General features: G+C 36.2%; 1 protein-coding gene across 2 annotated transcripts in view; it reads left to right on the top strand.

The window, feature by feature from the left end:
• The window catches only part of LOC6033816 (sodium-dependent phosphate transporter 2), a 108,212-nt gene that overhangs the window by 77,427 nt on the left and 18,193 nt on the right, over positions 1–12,592 (top strand). For both annotated transcript variants that reach the window (XM_038262508.1, XM_038262507.1), the window contains exon 2: positions 10,376–11,613. In XM_038262508.1, coding sequence (XP_038118436.1) covers positions 11,421–11,613 — 193 coding nt within the window. In that variant the 5' untranslated portion in view covers positions 10,376–11,420. The remainder of the gene's footprint in view (positions 1–10,375; positions 11,614–12,592) is intronic.

Here is a 12,592-nt window from a genome sequence, read left to right on the forward strand (position 1 = left end):
CTGGACCTGGATGCTGACGAACTGCTTGCGTCATCACTAAAGTTTTGCGAAGCGGAGCAGTTCTCTGGAAATTACGCATTTACATGAAACACTTTCGATTTTCAAAGTATTATTTTCATCGGCACGATGAAATTCCCCTACTACCTTTTTCAAACCATCCAAAAATATTCCATTTACCGGGATTGTAAGGGCGTAGCCTTGGAGCACAGTGTGGAAATTTACGTTCTCAGATATTTTTGAGTCTGAGAGATAAAATTGTCTATTGAATCGATCATTTTGACACCCCCTACAGCCTGATACAGACACAGCAAATAAAGTAGTAATCCAGCTGCGTGTAAAATACCTGGGTGTAAAATAAATTTTGCATTATTTTATGATATTCTGTGTAATATTACACCCTGAAATATGTAGCCCATCAGTATGCAGCAATTCCCCACGAAAACAGCATGATTTGAAAAAAAAATCTCCGATCAGGCTTAAAATTTTTTTTGGGGGTTCCTTGGCCGAAATAATTAGACCCGTATTTTTTTTTGTTTGGCCATTGAGGTTTTGCAGCGCGACTGTGTTTCAAATGTAGGTGGCGCCAAAATGAGGTTACCTGCCAAAAATCGTATTCCTTTCTGCTGGATTAAAGAACAAAATCGCTTATTTCTCATGATTCCCTGCATCAATCTTAATGAAACTTGTTGCAAAAGACGAGAAAATTTTTTTGCTTTAAAATAATCAATATCAATTTTTGAGCGCGCAAAAATTTGTGAACTTTTTTTTTTTTTTTAAACATGTTTTGGAATACGAAAAAAATTGTTTCCCCGTTTATTTCAATGAAATAACCAGTTATATAGTTGATAACTGATATGTTAACGAATATTCAACAATTTTTATAGATTTTTGAAAGGCTTTCTTGCCAAATAGTCCAAATTACTATCTTTTTCTAAATTTACAGTTTTCTCAAGGAAAAATCAAACCAAGATTGGAAAGTTGTACACCAAATTGTTGTAAATAATTTTTCTCATCCGAATCTGGCATAAGTTTTATAAAAATGAAGGAAAAATCACATTTTTTTCAAAAAATCATAGGATTACGCTATTTGTTCATAGGTGGCGACATGTGTCTTTTAGCTATGCTGCAAATTCTCTATAAGGGTGACCTACGCCGTGTTAGGGTTGTCCGATTTTCGTCATTTTTAGCAAAAAACACTTTTTTCAAAAAATCATATCTCCGCGACATTTCATCCGATTTTAGTTGTTTTAGACGCAAAAGAAAGGTGATTAAATTGGCTATTTAAGAAAAATAGTAATAAGTTTCAAAAATCTAGCTTAACATTTGAAAAGGTCGTATGAAAACTTAAAATGCTGTTCTGAAGGTTTTGGGACCAAAGAGCCTATGTCTGAAAATATTTCGGATTCCTCGGAAAATTTCACATAATATATCAAAAAATGGTGAAGTTATGTTTTCGATACTCTGAGATACGATTTTTTGAAAATAAAAACTGGGTTTTTCGACGCGCCACGCGCTTAAATGGAAAATTGACGAAAACGGAAAAAATCGACTTTTTTCACTAAAACTGCGATAACTTTAAAATTACAGCGATGGCCTATACATGTTAGGGTACCAAAAGTTGCGTATTTCAATTACCAAAATTTTGGTACCCTAACATGTATAGACCATTGCTGAAATTTTAAAGTTATCGCAGTTTTAGTGAAAAATGTCGATCTTTTCCCGTTTTCGTCATTTTCCCATTTTTGCGCGTGGCGCGTCGAAAAACCCAGTTTTTATTTTCAAAAAATCATATCTCAGAGTATCGAAAACATAACTTCACCATTTTTTGATATGTTATGTGAAATTTTCCGAGAAATCCGATAAAAATATTTTCAGACATAGGCTTTTTGGTCCCGAGACCTTCAAAACCAGCATTTAATGTTTTCATACGACCTTTTCAAATGTTAAGCTAGATTTTTGTAACTTCTTACTATTTTTATCAAATAGCCAAACTAATCACCTCTCTTTTGCGTCTAAAACAGCTAAAATCGGATGAAATGGCACGGAGTTATGATTTTTTGAAAAAAGTGGTTTTTGCGAAAAATTACGAAAATTGCCATTTTTCGGACCACCCTAACACGGCGTATGTCACCCTAATGGCCAAACAAAAAAATACGGGTCTAATTATTTCGCCCAAGGAACCCCCAGAAAAATTTTGAGCCCGATCGGGAAACTTTTTTTTCGAATCATGCTGTTTTCGTGGGGAATTGCTGTATGAGAAACCTAAATGTCAAGCGTTTATCATTTCCATTTTTCATCCGTCTGATGGCCGAGAGGGCTAAGGCGCCAGTCTTTACTGTAGGTGTTGGGTTTGAGTCCCGTCAGTTGCAACTTTTTTTGTATTTACAAAAACATTACATGCAGCGTGTAATAGTAAGTGTCTTTTTTGACGAAGGTGATGTGCATGCGATTTTACCATCGGATTTTTTGCTGTGTATGCTGTGCTATGCTATCGCATCGACTTTCGAAGTCCTCCCTATATCATCGCTATACGGAAGGCACACCGACGGATAAATGTTATAATGCGCACATGGATTTGTAAGCATTGTTGAGTGTTTACGCGATATTAAACATTTAATTCAAATCAAAATGTCTAAATAATTAAATTAACAGTCGATTTCACAGAGACCAGCCCGACATCAGACATCAAATGATGTGGTGCCACCACTATTACTGTTTGCCAGAAGCTGGGCTGCAGAAGCATTTTCTCACATGATGCAAATCTGCAAAAGTGGAAAAGTTTTCAAAAGGGATCGCGGAATCAAATTTACACGATGACTCTTGCGAAACCATCGTGCGCCATTTCCAAACATTCGGCCAGACCCTTAACTGCCTGGTGCATTGTACGAGTCGGGTAATTGGAAATGATAGATGCGAAAAACTAGAACACCAATCTACACTCGATGCTCGACTATTCCCTTGGCCATTTGTCGGACACAAAGGTAGGGAAAAAGTGCACTGGAAAAAAAAGTTGGGCACGTGCAGCATCACACTCTCCAATTCGACGGACATCAGGAAAACAGGTGTCTGGTTCGCGGAACGCTTGGACGATGACATAAATAATTGCCTTCGTTTATGGAATTGGGGGGGGGGAGCAATTTACAGCTTCTGCAGCATTTTTAATTTGCTAATTACGGCCGAATAAAAAAGAGACACTCTCGGTCGAAAATTATTTACGCTTATTTTTATCTTGTTTTATTTCTATTTGCCCCACCCCCATAAAGATTATTACGTGGTAAGCAGCATTTGGGTGCAATTTCCAGCAATTAAAATAAAATATTTTCGCCTCGGGTATGACAAGGTTATGGGTAAGCTATGGCTTTCTTCCGACGGGGTCTAGCATTCAATGTGGGCGGCGCACTGACTAATCCAGAAGGTCGTCCTTGTGAATATGTTAACTTGGAGAATTTAATAACGTTGATGGAGAAAGTGCCTGGGGACGAAAATATAACGATTTCAGAATAATTATGGAAATTTAAACGCAAACGAAAGAACAAATCCAGTGTTTTATTTAAAACAATCCTTTAAACATAAAAAACACAATGGCTTGTAGTCCTACCTTAACAAAAAACTCTAGAAATATGTAAAACTATTGGCATAAGCTAAACGACATGCGACATCTAGTGTTGAGTAGCAGAACAGAGCGAAGGATGTCGATTGAAATTTTTGCTCTTTGAGGTTATGTATGCGAATTCTGTTTTGTTAAATTCCAGCGTTCAAAACAACTTTTGAGCAAAAATTCGAGCTGATACTTTGTTAACTTTTGATGCTCTACCATTTTATACATTTTTTTTTTCAAAATTATTTTTTTTTTTCAATTTTTTTTATTGCGTTAATTTATAGAGGGCAAAAAGTTTACACTCGTACTACTTGAATTTTTACTCAAAAGTTGTTCTAAGAGCTGTAAATTCAATTTTAAGTTTGCATTCCTATATAACCGAACAGCAAAAATTTGAATCGTCATTCTTCGATGCTTTGCGCCATCTGTCGGAATTATGGAGCTTTCAATCGCGAATTAATCTGGTTAACTTTATCACCAATACAGTTTAGCTGCACTACAACAACGGGGCAAAATGCACCGGGTTAAAGCAGTTTTCACTAGTCACCACTAGATGACACCGCTGTTTTTACAAAGGAACATCACAGCGGTGCATTTTGCCCCGACCACGATTTTTGCAGAAAATTTAGGGAGCGGCCGTGGCTGACTGGTTACGGTGTTCGCTTTTTAAGCGAATGGTCCTGGGTTCGATTCCCATCTGCTCCCAATGAGAATGTATAGGATATACAAATCTTGAAACTTGAAAAACATGAACGAAAAATCAAAGTCGCTCGTCCATTTGACAAGGGTTCGGAAGTTCTAAATAACGTCTGAATCCGATTGGTGCAAACGTTCTACAGGGCGGGGCTTGTCGATAAAGCTGAAGTACCTCGCGCTCGGCTAGCCAGCGTAGAAATGGGTCACCGAAGCTCGGCAGAGCTAACACCTTCCAAATGCCTATGCGAGTTTTTTGCATGTAGGGTAGGGTAGTCATCAATGAGACACTTTTGGTTTTCAACTTTCAACGATTTTTCTAATTTTTTCATTAGCATATTTTAATGAGCTTTTAGTATCATTATTTTTTTTTAATGTGTTCTCACATTGACCAAAATATGAGATCGACCCGACATCTACAGCCAGAGTTATTCAACTGTCTCATTGTAGACGCACTTGGCAGGAACAATGAGACAGCTGGGGAACAATGAGACACTTTACGAAAATCAACATTTTTCTAGCAAAACATAATGTTTTTGTATTGTTCCATTGCAGGTGACTTGCCTTGAACATTTTAGAGCAATTTTGCCAACATGAAACTTTTAATAACAAAAGTTACACTAAAAAGTATTGAAATTTTGTTAAATCCATATATTAATACCTAATAACTTAGTATTTTTGGTTAAATGAAGTTTAAACTCTAAAAATATGCCAAAAATCACTTTTAATTCATGTTTTGAAAGATTTCCATCGATTTTGAAAAGTTTATTGAAGAAAAATCAAAGTGTCTCATTGTTTCCCATGGGCTGAAATGAGTGGGGAACAATGAGACAGCCCTGGATTCTGGGTATATTCTTAATTTTAGCCAAACCTAATGAAAGGACATTGTAGCCTAACTCAATCCCTATGGAACTTCTAAAGACATTTGAAGAAATATTAATTTTGGTGTAAATGGCAGCCTACGAGCGAAAAAGTATTTACATAATTTACTTTTACACCCCATAATCAAACATGTATGAATTACTTTTCAAGGGAGCGTCCATAACCAAAGCCACTAATATGGCAGACGTGTATTCAGTAGACACACCTTTCCCCCACATATGAGCCTGATTGGTTGAAACTACGACTTGTGAGAGCCATTTTATCATTGTTCCCCGTGTCTCATTGATGACTACTCTACCCTATAGAATGCAGATCTAAAAATACTTGGAAACAACTCAATTTGTAAGAAGCGGCCGTTTGGTTGGTTGCACACACACACACACACCACGCTTTTTGCAGAAAATTTAATAAAAAATGCATTTTTTATGTTTTTGGACTAATCTATCTACAGAAAAATGAAAATTATAGCAATAAATATATACCTCAACATTTACAATGAAAATAAATGCTTTTTATATTGTACAAAAATCATAATGAAAGATCAATAAAAATTAGATGAAAACACAACATTTTAAAGTTTTGCAAATAATTTAACCCTTTCGGGCCTGAATTTTCAAAAAAATATTTTTTTAGTTAATGAATGGAAAATGGTCCTAAGGACCATACGAAAATTTTAGGCTACTTCAGAAAATTTTGATTTTTGGGTCATATATGACCCATCAGGCCTGAAAGGGTTTAGCTGTTTTTATACCACGATGCTCAAATTTTTCCAGCATGGTTTAGCAGTGTTAAGCTTCCAATTTCTATGATTTTTCCTCGGAAAATTCTTCTAAATACCGAGGAAAGCAGCGGGTGCATTTTGCCCCGGGGTGCATATTCCCCCCTCTCCCCCTAAACTCATTAAATTATGAAATGACTGATAAAGTTGAATCCAAGAAACGGAAGAGAATACAAGTTTGAATGCAACATCTAATAACACACGCAGAATTCGAACAACAATGCAAACGTTCGTTACCACTCGCCTAGGGTGGCTCCTTAGGCCATTCACCTTCCCAAAAAACCCTCCAACTCAAAGCGAAACTTACCTGAGGATAACGTGGAGATTTTCCCTCACCCTGTTGAAAAAGTGGAGCATCAACATTTTCCGTCTTCCAAATCCCCAATCTTGTCCCTGGTGTGCGATGGAGATGGGAGCGTCCGGCTATGAACGATTGTCACTGTGTTGAGAATTTGGTTCAAACATGACGAAATCCAGTATGCAATCCGCTGAAATCACCATCTTCAAGCGAAACTAATTAAGATTACTGGTTAAATTCAGTCTTGCAAAAACTTCGCTTTACAAGTTTCCGCTCAAAACAAATCAAAATAAATACGCGAGATCTGGTTCAAACAAGTTGGCAAAACTACCATAAAAACAAACATCCCATTAGCGAAAGTCTGCCAAACTTTATACACATGTACTGCAACTTCCAGCGCAAATCTGGCAAAACTTCCCAAATTGCGGCCTGCCCACGATTTGTTTTTTTTTTTTTGCGAGCTTAAAACGTGCCGCGCGCGCCTTTCTGTGCAGAAATATGGCCAGTGATCACGAAAGTGGCAGCTACTATAAACCAGAACCGCTTGGAAAGGCACCCTCCCTTCCCAATTCGTGCCAAAAAATACTGAGGAAGTATGTGCTACTAGTATAAGGTGGTGGGCTTGTGAGACGACAGTTCATATTAGGTTATATGAGAAAGAGGAGTTTTTTTTTCTTTTTTTTCAAACCTTGAGAAATCCATTTCGAAGCCATCAAAACAAAACGTCAAGACGTCATATCGCAAAAGAGAGAGCACTAGCCTCAATTTATTATGTATGAGAAAAGATAGAACCAACGCGATACACAAGATGGCATCTTCAAAAATTCATTGTGATTTATGTGGAGGAAGATTAATGCCATTGATTTTTTCCTAATTGAAGAGGAATAATAAAGATGTTACTCGAAAAAACGGCAAAATAAAGCTCACAAATGTCCTTGAAATGTCTTTTCGCGCGCAGTTGAGATTATTTTTCGTACAGTTATAATCTATTAAGGTCGTAAACATACGATTTTGATGGATGGTCTATAAAACCATAACTCAGCGTTCGAGGAAAGTCGCGGTTTTGACCTTGACCGGAAATGAAACACGCTCCAAACTGATGATGTTACTTCCAAAGAATTAGGGTGGATTGCCTATTTTTGGCAGATAAATTCGAACCGAAACATTCTAGCTACGGCCATGAACGTTAGCAAAAGAAAAAAATGAGTAAAATACATAATACTTGAAATCAGCTGACCGGAAACGTCACCGTCCACCGTCGGACAAGAAAAAGTGTGCCACCAGAGAAAAGATTTGCTCAACATACACTGCAATAAATGTCGTAATACTACATCAGATTACGTGAACAGACCTTGTGTCAAAAAAGATGTAAATTTACATGTATTTGAGTGTAAGTGTAATTCTGCGTTTTCCTTAATATTTGAGGATTGCCAAATTAAACCTTGCATCTACCAAACTTAATATATTTTTTTAACTGTGAAGCACGGTTGGTTTGAGCAGCAGTATGGGATGTGCTCGAGCCGAAACTGATTGATTACAGTCGTCAACGCGGAACAAAATGTGGTTTTTGCGCGTTGTAGCTTGACGTCACATTGTGTGAAGTGGTGTTTGTTTTTTGGCGAAAAAAAAACATACATTTTTGCACTTCTTCTGAGTTGAGTCAAATCTGATGGTTGACAGCAATTGAAAGAAAGATTTTCTTGTTTAAAAAAATTTAGCGTCAAGTTTGGATACATTTGAAACAGTGGGTCAAATTTCTCTTTCAGAGACGGTATTATATCAAAATATCATTTTTCGCAAACTCTCACCCTTGAAAGTGAAATAGGTAAAACACGAAGAAGAAAATCTCAAGCATTCAAAAGATCAATCAGTGTACGATTTTTTTGTGAATTTCACTATTAAAATCTTTTAATTAACGCTTTTCGTTTTGTTTACAAACATGGTTCATCAACGAAAACTTTTCGTCGAAAAGTGAGAGGTCCTTTTTGTGACATTTGACGTTTCTCCTGCGAATGTACTAGTGAAATCTGCTCAATAGAAAGTGAGAAAAAAAGCTTATATCAAAATTTATACAAAAATAAGTTTTTTAATAAATAGTATAAATATGCAAATAAGATGAAGTTAGGTACGACTGCTAAACCTGCCAAACATATGGGAATTTACCCTAGTTCTTTGGACAATTGAAAAAATAATTGATTTTTTTGTTGTATTTTGTAATCCGGCTGAAACTTTTTTGATGCCTTCGGTCGTATGCTCAAAGAAGCAATTTTGCATCATTAGTTTGTCCATATAAATTTCCATACAAATTTGGCAGCTGTCCATATAAAAATGATTTATGAAAATTCAAAAATCTGTATCTTTTGAAGGATTTTTTTGATCGATTTGGTGTCTTCGGCAAAGTTGTAGGTGAAAATAAAATGAAAACCACGGATACAAAGTAAAAAAAAATGGTGATTTTTAATTTAACTTTTTGTCACTAAAACTTGATTTAAAAAAAAACTACATTTTTTATTATTTTTTGATAGGTTTAAGGGGACATCAAATGTCAACTTTTCAGAAATTTCCAGGTTGTGCAAAAAATCTTTGACCGAGTTATGAATTTTCGAATCAATACAGATTTTTTTTCAAAAAATCGAAATATTGGTCTCAAAAATTTTTCAACTTCATTTTTCGATGTAAAATCAAATTTGCAATCAAAACGTGCTTTAGTGAAATTTTCATAAAGTGCACCGTTTTCAAATTATAGCCATTTTTAGGTAATTTTTTTGCAAATAGTCTCAGTTTGCCATTTTTTGTAATTAGTGCATATGTTTGCCAACCTTCGAAAAAAAAATATTTTTGAAAAGCTGAGAAAATTCTCGATATTTTGTTTTTTTTTTTTTTTTTGAACTTTGTTGATAGGACCTTTAGTTGCTGAGATATTGTCATGCAAAGGTTTCAAAAGCAGGCAAATTGATGTTTTTTAAGTCTCACCCAAACAACCCACCATTTTCTAACGTCGATATCTCAGCAACTAGTGGTCCGATTTTCAATGTTAAAATATGAAACATTCGTGAAATTTTCTAAAACAATATTTTCAAAATTTTCAATTCGAGACTAACATTTCAAAAGGGCCAAAAAATCAATATTACGCCCTTTTGGAATGTTAGTCATGATTTTAAAAAAAATGAAAATATTGTTTTCGAAAAGATCGGAAAATTTCACGAATTTTTCATATTTTTACGAAAAAACATAAATAAATGGGACCATTAGTTGCTGAGATCCTGTCGTTAGAAAATGTTGGGTTATTTGGATGAGACTTAGAAAACATCAATTTTCCTGTTTTTAAACACACTTGCATGGCAATATCTCAGCAACTAAAGGTCGTATCAACAAAGTTCAAAAAAGCAAAATATAGAGAATTTTCTCAGCTTTTCAAAAATTTGTTTTTCAAAAGTGGGCAAACATGTGCACTTATTTATAAAAAAAAAATCATGGAAAACATCGACTATTTTCAAAAAAGATACCTGAAAATGGCTATAACTTGAAAACGGTGCACTTTATCAAAATTTCACTTAAGTACTTTTTGATTGTTAATTCGATTTTACATCGAAAAATGAAGTTGAAAAATTTTTGCGACCGGTAATTTGAAATATTGAAAAAATCCGTATTGATTAAAAAAATCATAACTCGGTCAAAGATTTTTTGCCCATTCTGAAAAGTTGGCATTTGACGTCCTCTAAAACATATCAGAAAACAAAAATAAAAATAGTGTATTTTTGCAAATCAAGTTTAAGTGTCAAAAAGTTAAATTAAAATCCTCAAATCCATATCCATACCTAAAACTTTGCCAAAGACATAAAATCGATCAAAAAACTCCTTCAAAAGATGCAGATTTTTGAATTTTTATTTATCATTTTTGTATGGACAGCTGCCAAATTTGTATGGAAAAGTATATGGACACACTAATAATGCAAAATGGCACCAAAAAAGTTTTAGCCGGATTAAAAAAAACGAAAATTAAAATCCAGAAACTTAAGACTGATTTCGTAGATAATTGCTCAGCAATAAAATATTAAATAAATTGGCAGTAAATACGATTTCTAACAAGTATCTTTCCCCTCCCCTCTCCTCTCTTTCCTTCCAGACATGAATAAAGCAGCCACGGACACGCGTTGTCTAATTTCACCCCGGATACGCCACATGGAGCAACCACTTTGACCGGTTGGAGTCCTCCAGAAGCAGCAGCAACAGCAGAAGTAGGAGAGCAGAAGCATTAGCCGAGAAAGTTCAACAGCAGCAGCATTTGTAAAGACAACCAACAAACAACCCAACAACAATCTACACACACACACACAGTCACACATTCGGAATCAGCAACAACAACAGAGAGATACCCATTAGAATTCCCCCCTCACCCTCCCCACTCGTGTGGAGTTTTAACTGAACTAGTTTTGCTCCTGGGGCCATCTCGTTTGGCACTCCCAGGGTCCGGGCGATCCTCCAAAAGCCACCTTCCGTTTTGCGTTTGTGCAGAACCGGCTGAACAGCACCACTCACTTTCACAAGAAGGGCGGCAGTCGACGCGGCTTCTTCCACCAACCTAAACCCCCCACAAACGATGGCTGTTTTTACAAAACTCTGCTTACCCGATATTGTCAAATTAAAACGCTAGTTAGTAAAGCCTTTGTCCGTCCCCGATTTCGAGGAGGTCACGCTAAGAATTTACTAATTTTAACGTTTTTTAGGTACAATATCAGTTACTTTACACGGTTTTTACTTAACGGTTAAGTCTTTTGTCAAGCCACTTTTTTATTTAATTATCATAGAAAGTACACTCGTAAGATTTAATAATATAAATAATTAATAATTTTCTTACTAGAATTTTAACGAGTACTGTTTTTTTTGGATACCATAGTGCTACCCTTAAAGTACTTGAGTTTGCAGATATCAATTTTACACACTTTTTTCATAAAAAAGCTAGAGCAAGTGCGCACTAATTTGTACCGTGTCTAGAGTGTTTCGCCTCGATAATTGTTGGAGAAGTATCTCGAAAGTTTAAAAAAAAAGAAGTTAAAACTCCACTGATTCCCATTTCGAATATCCTCTTTCACTCGTGAGCGCGCAAAGAACGCAAACAAATCTCTCTCAGCGCTCGATTCGAAAGAAAGAAAAGCAGAAAAGCAGACAAGATGGAGCCATTCTCAGCGGATATTTTGTGGCTCGTCATACTGGGCTTTGTGATCGCGTTTATTTTGGCGTTCGGAATTGGAGCGAACGATGTGGCCAACTCGTTCGGCACCAGCGTCGGGTCGGGCGTGCTGACCATCCGGCAGGCCTGCTGGTTGGCGACGATCTGCGAGGTGTCCGGAGCGGTGCTTATAGGTGAGTTGCAACAGAGACCACAAAAGACCCCGGGGGACGTTAAAGTGGATTGGTTTGCCTTGCTTTTTTTAGTCAAACTAATATTTAGGTCATTCCGTGTCAACTGGATACGCTTTTGGACTCGATCTTCACCGATTTAGACCGTTCATCTATCGAAAGTTAACAGAAATCTCATGTTTGGTACCGATCGGACCATCCCTCTTTCTTTGGAACCGCCATTTTTTTGATGATTTTCTATAGGGGACCATCCATAAACCACGTGGACACTTTTTTGGGAATCTGTTACCCTCCCCCACTTCGTGGACAATTGTCCATACAAAAAAAAATTATTTGTATGGGTCGTGGACAATCGCCATACCCCCCCCCCCCCTAAAGTGTCCACGTGGTTTATGGATGGTCCCTAGTAACATTTTATTCTTTAACTCGTAACTTTCCAACTATTAAACCAAAACACTTTCTTCTGGTTGCATTGTATAGGAATTTGTCCAAGGAATTCATTAAAAATATAATATCAACCCTCAAACGCCTTCCAGTATTGTTTCTTAGCAGTTTATTGTTTAAAACGTGATTTTAACCCATTTCTTTTGTTTATATATATTTTATTTGATTATTAAATGAATACCTCAAACTAACCCAAACCATTGCCGAGAAACAGCCCTTCAAAAATAAAAACTTCAATTTCCTATACAAAAATAAGCACGAGACCTACGCTTGCGCCCAAGGCCTACTATCAGGGGTTTGCAATTCCCCCCATTTGACACGGAATGACCCATTTACATTTCAACCTTTTTATTCGTCGATTTCCGAGAACGTGGTTTCGTGACTTTAACTGATGCCAGTCGTAAAAAAGTTTAAAAATTGCCACGGTTTTAACATTTGAATGAAATAAGTGTTTTAAAATGCATTATACACCTGTCCAGTTGTTTTGCAACCATAAGTTTCCAAAATACCTAAATACTGATATTTTTTTTTTTTGCAA

This window comes from Culex quinquefasciatus, chromosome 3, assembly GCF_015732765.1.
Source record: "Culex quinquefasciatus strain JHB chromosome 3, VPISU_Cqui_1.0_pri_paternal, whole genome shotgun sequence".
NCBI lineage: Eukaryota > Metazoa > Arthropoda > Insecta > Diptera > Culicidae > Culex > Culex quinquefasciatus.